Source organism: Manacus vitellinus, unplaced genomic scaffold, assembly GCF_001715985.3.
Source record: "Manacus vitellinus isolate BGI_N305 unplaced genomic scaffold, ASM171598v3 scaffold_24_pilon, whole genome shotgun sequence".
Taxonomy (NCBI): Eukaryota; Metazoa; Chordata; class Aves; order Passeriformes; family Pipridae; genus Manacus; species Manacus vitellinus.
Genome location: NW_021939798.1, coordinates 10,161,786 through 10,180,373, shown reverse-complemented (window position 1 = coordinate 10,180,373; position 18,588 = coordinate 10,161,786). Strand labels below are relative to the sequence as shown.

The 18,588-nt window shown below is 52.4% G+C and overlaps 1 protein-coding gene across 2 annotated transcripts; it reads left to right on the top strand.

Moving 5' to 3' along the window:
* Window positions 1-621: 621 nt before the first annotated feature.
* Window positions 622-18,344, top strand: WIPI1 (WD repeat domain, phosphoinositide interacting 1). 2 transcript variants are annotated; one of them, XR_003915828.1, is made up of 13 exons: window positions 622-703; window positions 2,002-2,171; window positions 4,948-5,044; window positions 8,294-8,391; window positions 9,403-9,495; window positions 9,766-9,836; window positions 10,500-10,607; window positions 10,972-11,136; window positions 11,301-11,408; window positions 12,736-12,857; window positions 13,522-13,622; window positions 15,345-15,730; window positions 17,794-18,344. XR_003915828.1 is itself a non-coding variant. In XM_029959993.1 (12 exons), the coding sequence occupies exons 2-12, from the start codon at window positions 2,085-2,087 to the stop codon at window positions 17,839-17,841; spliced, it is 1,098 nt and encodes a 365-aa protein (XP_029815853.1). In that variant the 5' UTR covers window positions 622-703; window positions 2,002-2,084; the 3' UTR covers window positions 17,842-18,344. The 2 variants fall into 2 exon arrangements, 1 of the variants encoding a protein (XP_029815853.1); XM_029959993.1 differs by lacking the exon at window positions 15,345-15,730.
* The last annotated feature ends 244 nt before the right edge of the window (window positions 18,345-18,588 follow it).

Genomic DNA, 18,588 nt, shown 5'->3' with positions numbered 1-18,588 from the left:
TGTCAGGGTCTAACCCCAGCCAGCTCCTCACTCCCAGTGAGGTGGAGAGAGACACAAAAGGGTAAAAGTGAGAAAACTTATGGGCTGAGATAAAGCTAGTTTAAAGCAAAACCCACACACAAGCAAAGCAAAGCAAACCAAGGAATTCATTCCCACTTCCCATGCCAGGCAGGTTCTCAGCCATCCCCAGGTCAGCAGGGCTCCATCATGGATAACAGGGAAAACAAATGCCATCACTCCAAACTTCCTCCTTTCCTCCCTTTTCACCCCACCTTTATACACTGAGCATGACTCCATATGATCTGGGATATCCCTGGGGTCAGTTGGGGTCAGCTGTCCTGGCTGTGTCCCCTCTCCCAGCTCCTTGTGCCCCCTCAGCCTCCTCACCGGTGGGGTGAGGAGCAGAAAAGGCCTTGACTCTGTGCAAGCACAGCTCAGCAACAATGAAAACATCCCGCTGTTATCAACACTGTGCTCAGCACAAACCAAAAACACAGCCCCACACAAACTAATATGGAAAAAAAGACTGTTTTCCAGTCAAAACCAGCACATCATCCCTGCAGGGACTCCTCCTGTCACCTTAAGATCTGAACTAGCAGGTTTTTGCTTTGTCTTTGCAGCTCCCTGGCAATTGGAACCACAACTGGATACAGACTTTTCTCCTTAAGCTCTGTGGAACAACTGGACCAGGTCCATGAAAGCAGTAAGTGTCCTGTTTCACTGTGGAGGAGTATTGACCAGCAGCACTTTAAACTTGTGGGAGTCCTTCACCATTGTTAGAATTCAGCTTCTTTTCCACTGCTGTCAGTCTGGCAGCAGCACTTTGTCCTGAAAACCAGCATGCAGAGGTAGCTTCCCACTAGCATGTTTGAGATACAGGGACAGGAGACCACAGGCTCCCAGCACAGCTGCTGGACAACTCACAGGCTTTTAATCCAGTGTGGTATTTACAAGCAAGATGTTTTTAACAGGTTTCCCGTGTAAGAAGGTCACTCACAGCAGGCCTGCAGTTATTAGCTGTGCTCAGAGCAGCATGCAATGCACTTAACAGCCCCAAACGAGTCTGGCCTCGTGGAGCACGGACTCCAGTCTGGTTCAGGCCAGAAGTGTTTCAGCTGAGATGCTCTAAAGATAACATTCCCCAGCTGGGATAGGCTCATCTCTCTCCAGTGGCTATAGAAGGAGCCTCAGCAACCAGACAGAGCTGCATCATCTCAGCAGAGTCCAGGTCTTTGCCTCACAGGCTGACTAAGCTGCTGTACAGCAGCAAACTGTAGATTTATGTCAAAAACTATTTAGAAGTTTGGATTGTCCCCAGTCAGGCCAAAGAGAAACATCCCTGCTGGTGTCACACTCAGGGTGATGGGCTGAGGCACAAGCAGCCCCACATCACAGCTGTGGGGCAGCCTTTGGACCTCAACACAGCCCAAACTGAGCATCATTCAGGGCCCCTGCACTGGACATCACAGTCCCTGAGGATTTGGGTGCAGGTCCACCAGGACCACTGCAATGGTGCCTTCTCAACACAACAGGAGTTATCCCAAACAACCTCTGCAAGACTCACCAAGCCACTGTTTGCTCCCCTAAGGAGGCTGAGAGAAACCAGACACCACCCAGAATAAACAGGGAGCCACACACAGCTCATTCCTTACCTCAGCAGCCATGGCCTGCACACTCCCTCCAGGAAAACCCCTAACCAGACTGAGTGAGCTCCTCTTTTTATATCCCATTCCCAAGGATTAACTGCAGCTGGAGGGCCCAAGGTACCTTCAGCTGGAGAGGCACAACAGCACTGTCTTAATTTTAACCTTCAGGGGAATGTTCATTAACCCCCTCCTGCTCTGACCTAATTCCTTTGTGCCAGGTATGAGACACTTATCACAAAGGCAGGTGTTGAACACCTTAGCACTGAGCCTTCCAACCCCACTCCCTCTTGTTGCTGCCCTCAAACCAACCACCAGCCAGGCTAAAGGCCCTGCTGTGCTTTCCTTGTGTGCCCAGATGAAATCCCAGATGTTTACATCGTGGAGCGTCTGTTCTCCAGCAGCCTTGTGGTTGTGGTCAGTCATGCCAAGCCACAGCAAATGAATGTCTACCACTTCAAGAAAGGGACAGAGATCTGCAACTACAGCTATTCCAGTAACATCCTGTCCATCCGGCTGAACCGGCAGGTGAGAGGCACTTGGGAGGGAAGGGGGTTATCCAGAGTTATCCCGCTCTGGCTCTTTGCTGGCGCTGCCTTTCCAGCTGGGACCAGCCTGGGGAGGTTTGCAGGGACACTGTAAGTGGCACTGGAGGGGTGGGTGCCTGTCCTCTCCCACCAGCTCCACTCCAGACTCAGTGACAGGAGCAGGAGCTGTGCATATCATCTGCCACAACTCTTCCCTTCAGTCAAATGAAGCCAAGTCCTTGTTTTCGTAACAGTGACACAAAGGCTTTTTGTCATCTGCCTTCTTGCCTATTCAGGATGCAGCTCTGCCAAAAAAACACCTTTTCATCTCCCTTCCCTCCCATAGATTCCACATCCTGACTCCAGGCCCACCTCTGCCCTCTTGGTTGCAAATAAGACCTTCAAAGTTGGTGACAAAACCCAGGAGTAACTTGAACTCTGTGGATGAGGCAAAAGGCTGCTTCTCAAGTACTGCAAGCAGCCTTGTTTTGTTTTTAAGGGTATAAAAACCATCCAGGCCACTTAGAAGAAGGCTTTTAGGGTGTTATTCTGTGAATTGACACAGCCTCATGCAGCCCTGAGCCCTTTTGGAGGTTTTTAAGTCATCTTTTCTTTTTGTCCATAATTATTTTCCAAGTATATGCCCTAAGTGGCAGAGGACATTTTACAATGAAGAAATAAGCAGTCTGGGTAATTGTATATAATCAGCTCTCCTCAGTTAGCAACAGTGAGACCTGCAGTAAGACTCTCTGGGTTGAGCTTCCAGTAAAGCTGCCTTTGACCAAGAGTTCCTGTACTACAATTAAATCTGTCCTAAATTGATTTTTTTCACTTAAACTTACAATGGAACTGGCAAAAGAAGGACTTCCTTTGAATTGCAGATAGCTGTATGTGTATAAAAATAAACTGGGAGGTTCTGCTTAGCAGTTCTAGGAGATTAGTGTGAATAAAATAAGTTCAGGCTATTCCCCATGTGCTGCTCTGGAGTTTGCCTGAAGGTGATGCACAGTCCCAGCCTTGCATTCATGTTCTTTGGCTGCATGATGAGCTTGGGTTCAAATCCTGGGCTGAGCTCATCCTCTGGCTGTAACACAGGCACACCTGGAGAGATCTGAAGATGCTACAGATGCTTAGAAACATGGAATATGAGAGTCATTTGGGTTGGAAAAGACCAGTAAAGACATGGAGTCCAACCCTTGCCTGGGCTTCTGTAGGAAACCTGTGCTCCATTGGAAGTCCACAGAAGGACAGATCCCATACAAAGCATTAACACAGGAAAATAAACAAATAAACCAGGAACAGGTCTCAAACAAACAGTGCATATTTCAATTTGATCTCTCTGTGAAAAAGTCCTTGTTGTGCAAACAAGTCCCTCCGTTGTTGTTGATCCACGGGAATTCTTTGTTCCAAGCTCCACGATAACTGAAGTGTGTTAAGGTGTGATTTGTCTCAAGGTGGGGAGCAATCTGTGCTGTGCAACCAGTGAGAAGCTGCTGGAACCTCCCCAGGGTTTCATTCACTGCTGAAACCCTGCTGAGCTCTTTGGAGAGGTTTGAGGTGTTTTTCTGTCTGTGTCCAGACCCATTGCAGCCCTGAAAACACAGCTCAGTTATCCAACCTGATCTGTGTCAATCTAAGAAAAATCTGGTGAGATTTCTGTACAATTAGCGGTGCCTCAACCCTGGGGAGCAATCACAGCACCAACACCTCCTCTGAGGCTCCATCTGTGTCCACAGAGAGGATAAATCCCATCCCACTGACCTTAGCATGGAGGGCAGGAGAGCAGCAGCCCCCTCCAGCTCCTGGTGAGCTTGTCCAGACCTCCTTTGCCTCTTCACCTCCCAAACCCATCACTTTCCTGGATTTTGTCCCTGTGGGTGCCAACATCTCTGGCTGCTGCTTTGCCATCATCTGGAAACCTCCCTTCACCTGGACATCAATAGCAGCCCATTCTGGGAAAGCACATGGTGGCTTTGCTGAAATCAGCTATATAAATATTACACTTCTTGCAAGTTGATGGCTGTTACTGGAGAAAAGGCAAAGTCTTCCTGGAAATGCAAAATGGCTCTGACACAGCCCCAGATGCTGTGGTTAGCAGGAATAGAAGTGGGAAAGAGTTTGATCTGAGAGTAATGGTGGAGCAAGGCAAAGATTTTCTAATGTGGGTGTTTCAAGTTAGTGACTAAGCTCCACATTTAGATACTAAATAAGTGGCCTCATTTCTAAAGAGGTGGAGGCTTCCTGTACATGGATTTGGGTGCTCCAGCTTGAGGAGCCTGGATGGAGTCTGGCCTTTGGTGTTTATTGGGAGGTTTTCAGTGTTTCTGGACACTTGGCACTAACAGAGGTGAAGCTGTGCACTTGCTGGACTTGGGAGGCACAACCCTTCAGCCAGACCCAAAGCCTTGGTCCCAAAAAAAGCCTCTGTGCAAAACCTCTCCGTGGTAAAACGGAGAGATCTGGACCAAGATCTGAGACCGAGACACAAAGCTGAGTGGCCGTGGAGATGGTGGCCCAGTGCTGAGGTCACTGCATCAGGCTTCCCTCCTCCTTTCTGCCTCTCCTCCCCTTGGCTGATTCCAAATGGGAAAGGAACATCCCCAGTGAGAGGGGATGGAGAAGCAGAGATCCCGTTTTTGTTACATTTTGGTGTGTGAGAAATTCCTGTTGAGTTTTTCTGACACCAAAGACTTGGGTTGGTGCACTGTGGGAGCAGCAGACAGAGGCACCATGACCATGTTGGTGAGGTTCTGTGCATGTCCCTTGTGTCCTTGCAGAGGCTGGTTGTTTGCCTGGAAGAGTCAATTTACATCCATAACATTAAGGACATGAAGCTTTTGAAGACTATTCTGGATACACCTCCAAACACAACAGGTAAGTGTGGAAGAACTGTGTGAAAGGGAGCTTTGTAGAGCCACAACACTCAGGTTAGAATTTAAACCAGGCTGTGGCTTGTGTATCCTAATTCAGTACTGGGGAGCCAGAAATGGAGGGAGGCAGTCCATGGGCTTGGGAGAGCAGAAACCTGGCTCTGTCCTGAGCAAAACCCAGCTCTGTCCTGAGCAAAACCCGGCTCTGTTTGGAGCAAAACCCAGCTCTGTCCTGAGCAAAACCCAGCTCTGTCCTGAGCAAAACCCGGCTCTGTTTGGAGCAAAACCCGGCTCTGTCCTGAGCAGAAGCATCAAAGGGGAGCAGGGGTGGGCAGCAGGGTTTGACTTCCCCTTGAGGTCAGCTCCCAGAGCCATCAGTGCTGGAAGATCACCCGGGGCAGAACCCACAGCCAGAACCCACAGCACTAATTCCCAGCCGGGGAGTTCCCGGGAGCCCTGGGCTGCCACCTGATATTATTCCAGGGATGCAGCAAACCCGAGGGACAGGGCAGGTGGCCTCAGGACAGATCCTCTCTGTGCAGCCCAGGGTGAATCTGGCTTTCCTGCCGCTGGGAGAGGAGCTATTTTTAGCTGTGCAGAGGGAGCCTTGGCCGGGTGCCCACGGCAGCGCTGCCGTGCGTGGCTGTGACATCCCGGCCCGTCGCAGCTGCAGCATCATTTCATGGGCTGTTGGTCGGGAAGTTGCTGATGTGCTCACGCTTGGCTTCTGGGCTTTCAAGGGATGCTCTCCCAGCAGCTCCCCTGACCTACTTCAGGTCTCAACAGATGGCCTCTCCCTGAGGATTAAACATACTAAACGCTACAAATATAATTAAAGTTTAAAACCTTCCCGAGAAGGCCCGGCAGCGGCAGGGTGGGCAGGGATACCCAGGCCTGGAGCTGCTCTGCAGTGGGGCTGGAGGACTAGGTCATGGTTTTAGAGCAGCAGCAATCAGCTGGGGCAGGACTGGGCTGCTGAGGATCATAAGCTTCATATGGGCTTAGTGCTTTAAAGCCCTTTTACTGCAGCAGCTGTCACTGAAATGAGCTGAGTGACCAGCGTGGTGCCACGCCTGCTCCTGTTGTCCCGGGGCCATCTGCTTTGGTCCCAACTCTGACCCCAGGGATGGTGTGTCCAGGAGGTCAGGGCAGTCCACTGCTCTGTACAACCCTTTTTGGAGTGGGGGTCTGTGCCAAAGGGATGTAGGAGCACAAAAAAGCCACCACTCCTAAAGTGTGTGCCCTGAGCACAGTAACACCAGCACAGGGAGGACCAGGGTTTGCTGCAGCACACCAGCCAGTCCCTGTGAGATCTCTGGCTGTTCCTGGCCAGCACCTGGCTCCCAGTTCAGCCTTCTCCATGCAGGAGAGGAAAACACCCACGCTGGCCAAGTCTGTTGTTTTTCATGTGGTTCATCTCAGGAGCAGGATTTGCACTGAGGAGGTCACAGTGCTCGTGGTGACCTGTGCCATCTTGGGAATGACTGCAGATTTGGAAACCACCTCATGTGGCTCCCCCCAAGCCCCAGATGTGCCTGGACCTGCTGGCCTGGGGGCAAGGCCTGGCTTCCCAGACACAGTATTGTTTTTCCATGCTGCTTGAGGAAGGCACCTGTGATGTGGCACTCCCAGAGGTGCCATCCTGAGCAGTGCCTGCCTGCCTCCTCCCTCCTGGTGCTGCAGGCACCAACTTTCATCATGGCTGTGTGGCTGCCAGAGGAGAGGAGAGGAGCACCTTCAAAGGCTGCCCGTGGCCCTGGTGATCCTTGTTCTTTGTGTGTCCCTGAGGTCAGCCCAGTACACTCACATCTGTGTTTTCCCCTGGCCTGGTTTCCCGCCTGCCTCTCCCGGCCAGGCGGGAGCAGAGGGAGCGGGTGACTCACACCAGCCGCTCAGAGCTCGCTTTGTTCCGCTCCAGCCTTCCCTAAACCCTCCTCTGAGAGAAAGGGCTGTGCTGATCCCCCCCGTGCTGCCTGAGCTGGGGGAACACCATCCGGAAAAGACAGGATGCTCCTCACGAGCAAAGTCTCTGGGCTGTCTTTGCCTTCCTCCCATCCCTCCCTCTTTAATTGCCTTTTAATTGCCTGCACTTTGCCGCCGCCGCGCTCCTCGTGCCTCTCCCCGGTGCGCCATCCCTGGCACGGTGCACACGCCTCTGGATCGACGGCGAGTGGATCCCTGGGGCCCCTGGCTGATCCTGCAGCTCCTGGCTGCGCCGCGGTCTCTTTGTTTAGTTATAAACAATGACCTAAAGCGAGAGATCCTTCCCCGAGGCTGGGCCGGGGCCAGGGCCGTGTCCTGACCCGGGGGGTTGCACGGCAGGACAGTCCGTGTACGTGCAGCGTGTGGGTGTCCTGTTTGGGGCCGTGGCAGCACCCCCGGTGCCTTTAACCCCGCGGCTTCCTCCGCACGTGGGACGAGGGGGGACCCCCGGCGCGGGTCAGGAAGCTCAGGTCGTGCCGAAGCCTTGAGTCGGGTTTGGGAGGACAGTGAGCACGCAGATGTGGCGCAGGAAGCGAGTGAGACACGTTCTGTATGTGACAGGATTCACCGGGATGGATCCTGGGCCAGCAGCAGAAATGAGAGGCAGGAAGGGATGCTCTTTTCCGAGGTCACCTGGGGGACAAGCGGGTGGATGTACCCACACACGTATCCATCCATCCCTGTCTCATCCTGTAGTTCCTGCTCCCTTTCAAAGGGGCGTTTGGGAACCTTTATGCTCGTGTTGGCACAAAACCAGATGGCTCTTATGGGGAAGAATTCTCCCCGTGCTTGAAATTTAGCTACGTTCGAGTTCCTTGTCAGCCGGAAACTCCCTGCACAGCTGGGGCACTTCCTTTGTCTTCCTCTGCTTCCCTTTTCCATTCAGAGCAGAAGGAAGCGGCACTGCCTTGCCCTGCCAGCCTTCACATGCCAGGCTGCGTGTCGGGGCTGCATCCGCGCCGTGCTGCTCCTCTGAGCTTCCAACCCGGCACCCACGCCCTGTGCACATCTTCCTGCCTTCTCCAAGGTGATGATGGACAGGACCTGGGCTCCTGTGCGTGTCTGGCAGGAGGGTGGCAGGGCCCAGGCAGCCGTTCTGTCCCGTGCCACCAGGTGTCCCCACGGCCGAGGCATTTCCAGCGCTCCACACCCGGTGCTGGACGGTCCCAAACGAGACAGAGCCTGAGCCCCCTGCCGTGCCCATGGCCGGGGATGTGCGTTCCTCCTCCCCCAGCGCGCAGCCTGAGCCGTGTCCCTCTGTCCCTGCCAGGTCTGTGCGCTCTCTCGATCAACCACGCCAACTCCTACTTGGCTTATCCCGGCAGCGCGACCAGCGGAGAGATCGCGCTTTACGACGGAAATACTTTGGTAAGTGCGAAGCCCGGCCTTTGGATACCGACTGAAAACAAACAGAGCCACAGCAAAGCCAACGGGGCCCTTGGGAAGGATGAATAAATACGCTCCACCGAGCTAGGCTGCGAGGGAATTGCCTGGGAGGCACATTCCCCGTCCCCCGTGCTCGGAGCTGACAGCATCTGAGATCAGGGCATCTCCCAGTACAGATATTCGGGAAAACATGACCCACTGCCCTGCAGCCCCAGGGCCGCTGCCAGGCTGGCACTGGGGTTCCTGCAGGAGCGTCAGCAGCGTATCCCATGGGAGTGATGTTACTAGTGTGGCTCAGGAAGCGTTGGAGCTGCTCCAGGCACAGCACAGAACCTGGAGCAGTGGCTCTGCCACAGGCTGGAAGGGATGCTGGACCCAAAGTCATGGAGAGGGCAAAGTGTCCAAAGTCCCCTCAGGAAATCTGTCCCTGGCTGGATGCAGGGTCATGATTATCTGCTGTTTATGCCAGGGCTTTGGGTTACATAAGGCTGTGGCTCCATACATGCAACGGGAGCCGAGGATCTGCAGCAGGGGAGGAGCAGAGCACAGGGGGAAAACACTGTCTCTGCTGCTGTGAGAGGTGCAGGGAGGGCCGGGGCTCCCTGCAGGCACCAGGGAGGTGTTGCTGCAGCAGGATTCGCTGTGCAGCACGGCGAGATGCAGGGAGGCCAGCTCTGATCCTCACATACACATGCCAGGCTTCCAGGAGGGCGCAGTTGTGATCCCGAAACCTGGAGAGGCGGGGAGCTGAGGTTCTCTGCCCCTGAGGTGAGCTGTCTGTAATCACAGTGGCCACAGTAGGTGGGGAGTGAGCACAAGGCAGGGCAGAGATAAACTGCTGAGGATGTGGAAGAGATACCATCAGCACAATACTATCCCATGAATCCGTATCAGCAGGCCTGGATAGGGTGCGAGGCAGGGAACGCCCTGCCCTCACACACAGTCCAAGGAGCAACGTGTCCCTTTGCACTCACTTTACCTTCTGCCCTACAGAAAACAGCCTGCACCATCCCTGCCCACGACGGGCCTCTGGCTGCTCTCGCCTTCAACTCCACCGGCTCCAAGTTGGCAAGTGCTTCTGAAAAAGTGAGTGAGTGTGGCTGCAAGCACCCTCCCTCTGCCCAGGGCTGGCAGGGGGTCCCAGCCAGCTCTGCTGTATCAGGACCTTTGAGCTTAAACACAGCCAAGAGAGAATGGGCAATGAGGGATGCACTGCCAGCGTGTCGGGATCAGATTGAGCCCAGCTGGCAAACAGGAGGAGCCTTTGCACGTCCTGAGTTTCCTGGGTGTGTCAGGGAATGGGCTCTCACTCCTTGGCCTGCTCCTGCGTGATATTTCCCTTTGCATTTTTTGCAGGGCACAGTCATTCGTGTATTTTCCATTCCTGGGGGGCAAAAGCTCTATGAATTCCGGCGGGGGATGAAAAGGTCAGTTCATTCTTCTGTGGGTGACGAGCACACAGAGGGCTCCCGGAGCCCAAACGTAAACAGAGGGGCAGGGCAACGTCAGATCCTGGTGCCTTTGGCATCTTTTGCAGAAGGAAAACAAGAGCAAACATATCAGCTCAAAATGTCACTGTGCCAGGCAGCCTCAGGCCAGCTCAGTGATTCCCTGTGTGTCACAGAGCAGGGCATGGCAGGGAACAGAGATGGAGTCAATCCATTTACTCTGGCTTTTTGTTTCTCACTCGAAATAATGAAATCCCCAAAATTATCAGACCCCCCGTCCCTGCTCAACCTGTGCAGGGGATGCTGTATGTATCTCACTATCCAGCACTTTGGATGTCCTCCCTGGCCTTTGCAGGACCAGAAGGTTTAATGAGGCCAGCACAGATGTTCCCTCCACAGGCAGCTCTGTGAGCAAGGACATTTCCACCTCTCTGGCTGTTTGTCACTCGCTCGAGGCAACCCCCAACTCTGCTGAGCAAAGGGATTAGGGAACTGCTGGTCCCTGAGCTCACAGGCTCTGCAGCAGCTGGGCAGGGTGGATGGGTCTCCTTCCTCCCCATCCTCTTCCCTGTGAGCCAAACCCAACAGTTCCCTTGAGCAATGTGCCACGGAGTGACCAGCCCTGTCCTTGCTTGGCTGCAGGTATGTGAACATCAGCTCCCTGGTGTTCAGCATGGATTCCCAGTTCCTCTGTGCTTCCAGCAACACAGAGACCGTGCACATCTTTAAACTGGAGCATCTCACAGACAGGTGAGGAGATTAGCCTGGCTTAACCTGCCTGGCCCTGCTTCAGAGGTCTGCTTCTCCACAGCTGGCCTCCATGTCCTTTCCATGAGCAATACCAGCTGCAAACTCTTTGGCTTTGTGTCCTCGGGGACTCAATCCTTGAAAAGCCACAACCTGCATCCCTGCTGTCAGGCTCTCTGGGCCTGCTCTGGCTTTATTAGCTTCCACTGTCCCTCCTTCCTGTGTATCCAGCCAGTCTGGTGCACAACGTGCAGGTGCCCCAAATAAACCCTCCACCAGTGTGAGATCAGGATGATGTGCTCTGTTCCTGATGCTTTGTCACGCTGACTGTGGTGACCCCACTGATGCTGCTCTGTGACCCCCTCAGCCGGCCAGAGGAGCCTCCAACCTGGAGTGGTTACATGGGGAAGATGTTCCAGGCTGCCACCAACTACCTCCCTGCTCAGGTGTCGGGCATGATGAGCCAGGACAGAGCCTTTGCCACTGTCCGCCTGAACATCTCCGGGCAGAGGAACATCTGTGCCCTCTCCACGTACGTACTGACACTGCACCCCCGTGCCAGGCACAGCCATCTCTGCCAAACACCACCACACTGGCCCCTTATCTCACCCCTGTGCCTGCAGGGCACACGGTGTGGGTGCTGCTGTGTCTGTGTGTGAGGGTTTTTTGGGGGTCTCATGATGCTTTTCTCACCAGGATTCAGAAGCTGCCTCGGCTGTTGGTGACTACGTCAGATGGACATCTCTATATCTACAACCTGGACCCGCAGGATGGAGGGGAGTGTGTCTTAATTAAGAACCACAGGTAACTGTTCCTCCAGTCACACCTCATGCAGAGGCTGATCTTTTACATACTGAGGGGAAATCTCACCTGACAGCACAAAATGGAGCTGTAGGAGCAAGAACGTTAGAACTGACTTTGTGATTTGAGTGCTTGACCTGACGGATGTGGGTGGGAACCACATCAGCAGGCAAGGACAAGGGGCTTCTTGCAGAAGAAACCAGAGACATCTCAGATTCCATGGCAGCTGTGGGATATCTCAGCCCAGACAACAGAAGTGGGCAGGCTGTGCCTTAGGAGATGCCTCTGGCAGAGAGCACCGACCGTCATGGTGGCAGGAGAGCAGAGTATCTTCTCCAGGTGTGAGTGGGAGCTGGAAGGCTGATTTTGGGGGTAGGATGATCTGGAGTGACACTGGGAACTTCTCCAGTGCCAAAGCAGAAGGAGTTTCTTCACAGAAAGGGTGGTCAGGCATTGGAAAGGGCTGCCCAGGGAAGTGGTGGAGTCTCCATCCCTGGAGGTGTTCAAGGAACGTCTCAGTGTTCTGGTTTAATTGACAAGGTGGAGATCAGGACTCAGTGAACTTGGAGGTCTTTTCCAACCCCAGTGATTCAGTGATTCTGTGAAAGCAGAGCCTGTTCTGTTCGTATGCAAATTCCATGGAGCACGTAACCCCTCCCCTGCACACATCTGGGCTCCTTGGCTCCAGATGTGAGGCCTGTGGGGTGGGGTGCGATGCAACATGTGCTCTGAGCCGGGAGGTGGCTGCCAGCCAGGGAAATGCCAGCAGCTTTTTGAAAAGCCACAAAACAAAAGCACTTCAAAGCTGCGCTGTCCAGCGCACGCCGGCCGCCCGCCTGCCCCCAGCTTTGTCTTGTGGGCTCCTCTGAGCATCAGAGGACTGAAAAGGGCCCTTGGGTCATGAGTTACATTACATCATACGATATCTCTGCTCAAACTCCGTCCTAAACTAGCCAGGGCTGCTTTTCCCATCTAGTCCTCTCCTGTTGGAAGCCCTTTGGAGCCCCCCCTGTGATTAGAAACACTGTTTGCCTTTGTAACCTAAAGCTCTTGTGGTCAGCCTGTTCCCTTCTGTTCCTGTGCCAGCATTGTCCTCCAGCCGAAGTGGTGCTTTCCCTATCTCCTGCTTCCCCTCTGCTTTCCTTGTGGAGCACAATGCTCCCCTTCTGCAGCACTGCTGGGGCTGCAGGCAGAGCATGGATGTGGTGGTGTGGATGGGTGATGCTCTTCAAGGAGATGTGGATGCATGGGCTTGTCTTATCTGGAGCTGGGGAGGAACAGCTGGGATCAGAACTAACTCTTCTTCCCTCTCTTGCTCCTGTACAATTAGTCTGCTTGGCTCAGGAAAGATGGAAGAGAACAAAGAAAATGACCTTCAGCCTCCAGTACCTCAATCTTATGCAGCAACTGTAGCCAGGCCAAGTACAGTGCCTTCAACTTCGACCATGCCAGGTAAGCACATCTGCCTGCCTTGGGCAGAAGCCACAAGGCCACCTGGGGCAAAGTGGAAAGTGTGCAAGATTCCAGGGGTTCAACCTTTTGGGCAGCAGGACTTTGGAGCTCACCTGGTTCATCCCCTGTGACAAAAACAGGCTGGGCGTTTTCTGCTCTGCTTCCTGGGAGCCTGTGCCAGCACTGCTTCTCCTGGTGCAGAGCTATGCCACAGATGGGCCCAAGGCAAAGTAGGAACCACACCTGAGCTCCAGTTTATGAGACAGCAGCTGCTGCCAGGTGGTTTCCAGGAGTTGAACCCCTGGGTGTAGAAGTCAGGTCTCGCTGTTTTTGTGGCGACGTCGCTACAGATTCTCCAAATCTGTTATACCTTACCCACAAAGCCAGCGCTAAACTGCTGCAGGGAAACACTGGGTGACTGTCTTATTATATTCTCTAGTCTAAGGTCCACTTAACAGAGGTAGATCTTACTCTGAAATTGGTGCTCACATTCGTGGCAGGAGGAGGAAAGCTGCCATTAGTCCATCCCTAATCCATAGTGTCGACGGAGATACCTTCCTCTCCCTTGGTCCCCCAGAGCTCTGTGCTAAAGAGGTGATGACACGGTGTCTGCTTTTTGTTTCCATCCATTCATCCACAACATTCTGTGGTTTTCCTTGGCCAGGCTACTCGGAGGACGGCGGGGCCCTGCGAGGAGAGGTGATCCCAGAGCACGAGTTTGCGACGGGACCGGTCTGCCTGGACGATGAGAATGAGTTCCCTCCTGTGAGCATTCGGGACCCCTAGAACTGCAGCTCAGCCCTCATGCTAAGAAGGAAGTAGTAACCTCTTACAGAAGAGATCCCATTGCCCCCTCCTTGTCCCAGCTCGCTGTGAAGCCTAAAATAACTAAATTAGTTGCAGGGACAGTGCCAGGAAAGTGACACCCCCACCAAGTGGCATCTGGGGATGGGGCAAAGATGATCAAACCTACTAATTAGAGATGGATCTGAACAAACTAGCTGTGTCCAGATCCAGAGCTAGCCTTTGTGCCTTAAGCAGATTTCTAGTATTCCCAGGACTAGTTTTAACTGGAACAATACCATCATTTAGAAATAAAAACTTAATACTCCCTGTTGCATTTACAGTCAGTTGTATTAGTTTATGGAATGCAACTGGAACATACCTGAACCTCACCAGTCTCTTCATTTCCAAGCTAACTGAGAAGGAAACTCCTTTTCCAAGTACAAAGATGAAAGGAATAACAGAGTTTGAAACCATTTTATGATTTTTATATGGCACTTTCTCAGTTACCATTGGAAGGAGAATCTGGATTTTTAAATCTAACTCAAGCCTGGCAGTGTCTTTCTGGCTTCTTTTTCCTATTCCACACTCATTTATTGTGTTAAGTGTCTAACCCCTAACTGGACAGATGTTGGCCTGTGCTGTGATCTGGTTGTAATCAGTGGTGTCTTCATAACAGTAATGCATTAATACAGCAGAATATTGTAATGGATTTCAGGTTGCAGCCTTGGCAGGCTCTGGAATCCTGTACTTGGTTTTTAAATATCCTGCTGTTGGAGTTTTGCCTGAAAAGGAGGAAGTAAAAATTTTATCCCAGGATTTGTTCCATGTGCTGAGCTGACCTCTGCGAGGCACGTTCCTGTGAACTGATGCAAAGTGTTATTTAGATAAAAGGTGACTGGCTCATAACTCCCTTTGAACCAACACCACCTAAAGCCAGCTCCAGTCACACAACCTTCAGATTCCTTCTCTTTCATTACCTCTAACTTAATCTGCTGCAAACTGGGAGCAGGAGTTTCCTAGTTGTCCCACACCATTAGCCAAGAAGGAAATTTAAAATGTCTCCCTCTGGTCAAATCGTGTGGCCACGGAGAAGCTGGAAGGAGCAGCAGGGCCAGAGAGAAACCCTTTGTTTCCTCCTGCTCTTGAACCTGTGGTTCAGGGACGAGCGATTGCCAGCGAGCAGGAATCACGCTGCTCCTGAATGAGCCTCCCTGCCGGGGCTGGGCCGTACAAAAGCAGCCCCAAACCCCTGCTGCACCACAGCAGGTGCTTCAGTAAATGAACTTTGATCTCCCCAAACCCCTGTCATTGACCTGACAGAGCAAGTGAACGTGTGTAACGCTGGGGAGGAGGAGGCGTGGGAGGGAAGGCGCTTTCCAGAAATACTCCCTGATACGGTGGCTTAGCGAGTGGACCTTCCAGATAAAGGCCCTGCACTCGGGTTTTGGGTTTGCCCCTCGCAGGGTGAGTGCACAAGGAGAGCTGGGCAGGATGTTTTGATGCTCTGAATTTCACTGAACTTGGCTGTTTTCTCAGCACTGAGACATTCGGTCTCGATGACGCGTCCAAGGGGGGTTTCAGGCATCGGTCACCACTCCTGTGTGGAGAAGGAGGGACAGAAAACCTGACCTTATCCAACAAAAATGTTTTGACAGCGTTCTGCTTTGCGGAAACATGGGAAGGGTTTTGTTTGTTTTCCAGCGTGCAACAAAAAGACATTTAAAAACCTCAAAACTTGTGACAAAATGGAATATTCACCCGCAGCCCACGGTATGGCTTTGAACTCAGACATGGTTCTGGAGAAACAGCAGTGCTCAAACCCCACAGTTCCTCTCCATTTTGAAACGTCTTGTCTTCCCTTGACCTCAAGCGAGACTTCAGAGGCTCAGCTCTTAAAGAGTGAGGAAAAACAGCTTCAGCCTGACATGAGGTCTGTCAAAAACTGCCTCTTCATTAAATGGAAGGAGGGACAGATCAGAGAAGAGATAAGAAGCCCAAGGAGGACTCATAAAAAGTGGCCTCACAGGAGGGAACGTGGATGTTGCTGCCGATTGTGCCAGGACTGTGGAAGGATCCCGCGGCAAGAGGTTAAACCAGTTCAATGACATCTCCTGCATTGATGGGGTGGATCAAACACTCCCAAGTCACTGTTGCTGTGAGGCAGGAAGGACTGAGGTGTTATGGAGGTGGACAATGGGCTGGAGCCCGGGGTGAGGAGCAGGTGCCACACAGGATGTGCGGGGAGGAGGCTGCGGAGCCCTCGCCCTGCAGGGCCAGAAGGTTTCACGGGGTGGGAAGAGTCAAACTCAGCTCTGGCTGCAAATGGTTGTGGCAATTACAGCTGTTTTTCTGGTCAGCTGCCCCTGTTCTGTGGATGTATCAATGAGGGAGGTTTCCAGTGGCGTTGGGAGCTGTTGGTGTGTGTGTGTTGGGCCAGGCAGGGCATCACTTGGCCGGCTCCGTTTTTGGGACCCAGTGTAGTGGCTGCTCCCACCGAGGCATGGTCAGAACAGTTTTGGGATAGTGCTGTGAGCTTTGGCAGATGAGATCCTGCAGGATTCTGCAAGCAGCATGGCCTGTGTGCAGCTGAGGAGTGCAGCCAGGGAATCTTCTTAAATATCCTGGGATTCAGTAGGAAAGGCAGTTTCTTCCAGCAGGTTGCTCGGTGCTTTTCCAGGCCAACATGATCCATCCTGCATTTGGCTGCAGGGGCCAGAGGTGATGAGAAGGCTTTATCAAAGAGCCATTTCATTAAGTCAGGTGACATTACATGCAGTGGTCACCTCTTCAAAGGCAGCTTCCCCTCACTGATACTCTGTCACTCTTAAAAACCATCTCTTTCACATCGATTTTTGGCTACTCCAAAATGGTGTGGGCAGTTTGCTGTGCTGCCAAAGGACTCTGCTGCCTGTACAAAGGAGAAATTCAGGGGGGAGTCTGCAAGGGGGACAAATCAGTGCCCCAGCATGGGGTCCACCCACCCCTCTGCTGCTCCAAACCACGGAGCTTAATACAAGAAACCAGGTTGCAGATACATCTTTGGCTCCGTGGTTGCCCAAATTCCTCCTTGCTGTTTGCTGGATGGAGTTTCATTCATCCTGTTGCAGGGATATGGACACTAATTACTTTAAGTGATTTTTTTTCGAGCAGCTGGCTGTTAGCAGAGGAAAGGCCATAGGTTTTTCCAGTGAAGCTCTACTTGTAATTATGTTTCGTGGGGGATGAGTGAGTTTGGCAGGGCCTGAATGGCCTCTTGCTCCTGCCCTGGTAGCTCAGACTGGCATTTTGGGCAGCAGGGGCTTGCAGGATTAAGCCCATCTTATCAATACGTTATCTGAGGTCCCTGGGGAATCATGCAATCCTGTGTCAATGCCTCAAAACCAAGCGAGTGATGGTCCTGAAACTCCAGGAGAGACAGATCCTGGGAGGAGGAGCTGGGAGAGCCCAGCTGGGGCTCCAGGTTCACATCCCTCATGGTCATGTCTGGCAAGGCTGGAGCTGGGAAAGGGGGGATCTGTGCCTGGGCTCATGGTTGGTGCCCACAAGCACCTGCCTGAGGTGCTGCAGCAGCCCCACAGTGCTGCCCAAGCCTCATCCAGGAGCAGGGGCACATCTTACCCTGGGGTCTCCATGGCACAACTGGATCAGGGTCCTTGCTGCTGCATGTTCTTCTCTGCTCCTGCTTCACTCTTTCACTCAGAGGCTTTGCTGGTCCTTAGGCTGGGCTTTCCCTCTCCTAATCCTGTCTAACACATGGGTGTTTAACTCTGAGATCCATCCAGAGAGACACAGTGATGCCCAGCACACGCCTGTCCCCTCCTGCCATGCCAGAGCCGAGCTTTTTGGGAGGACTCAGCGAGGCAAACGGGCTTCACTCCCACAAACGTGGCTGTGCTCAGCCCAATGCCAGCCAGAGGCAAGACACACTTATCACCAAACCAGATGGTTCCCGTTCCCAGGACTGTAAATTTGGGGGGGGGGGGAAGCAGAGGGAAGAGTAAATAAATAAACCTCTCGCAAATCTGCCTTTGAATGGAAAGTAAAACACTGCGGGACATCCCTCCCCCTTCTCCTCCCATGTGCGTAAAACCGACTGGAAACACTCCCTGTTGCTGGGAAAAGTAAGGCAGCTCTGTTTTGATTTTGGTAGATAATCTTGTGCCGTGGAGGTCAGCCGGGCAAGGCGAAGAGGTCGTGATGAAGAGCAAACATCCCCGGAGGACAGCTGCTGGGAGCGCTCTGGAAAAGCCAGGAATTTCCAGGAACACATCTGAGAGTCCCCAAGATGAGAACAACAAAAAAAAAATATATAAATCTGAGGTGGGCCACACTTTCTCCTGCGGTCTGTGCGAGTGAGTACCTGGCCCTGTCATAGCCCCTGTTTTAATTTGTGTTGGGTGGGGTGTCAATGTACTGTATGCACATCACTCTATTTAACAGACTCTATGTTAGAACCACAGTGTAAATGCTAATTTAATCAGATTTGTATGTAACCAGAATTTTATATACCCATTTGTCCCTTTTCTAATTTATGCTGTTTTATGTGTATAAATGTACTTATAGGAAGAGATATTAAACTTATGTATTTGTACAGTATATACATACTATTTTAATCCAGGCAAAGTATTTTTGGAGTGATATTAGAGAAGATGCCATTTGCTATGTTTAAAGACAGAATAAAGTCACAGTCTGTCCCTGGCAGCTTCTGCTGTTCTTTGTGGGGCCCTAAAGATGTCAGTCTGCATTAAGTTTTGGGAGTGGGAGAGTGGGTTTGGGAGCTGGGGGTAGGACAGCTGCTCCCACAGGACCTGACCCACCTGGCCAAGTCCACACAAGTTCACTTAGGCCTGGCCAAAAAAGGATCTGGGTGTGTAAATCAGAATCCAAAATGGTTTCAGAAAACCCTCACTCAGCTGCTGAGAAATCCCAGTGGTTTCTTAAGTTT

Bases quoted from the DNA above. Each gene is read 5' to 3' on its own strand.
- WIPI1 (XM_029959993.1), top strand. From the start codon at position 2,085: ATGAATGTCTACCACTTCAAGAAAGGGACAGAGATCTGCAACTACAGC. The intron at 2,172-4,947 runs GTGAGAGGCACT...GTGTCCTTGCAG, and splicing joins CCATCCGGCTGAACCGGCAG to AGGCTGGTTGTTTGCCTGGA. The intron at 12,858-13,521 runs GTAAGCACATCT...TTCCTTGGCCAG, and splicing joins TTCAACTTCGACCATGCCAG to GCTACTCGGAGGACGGCGGG.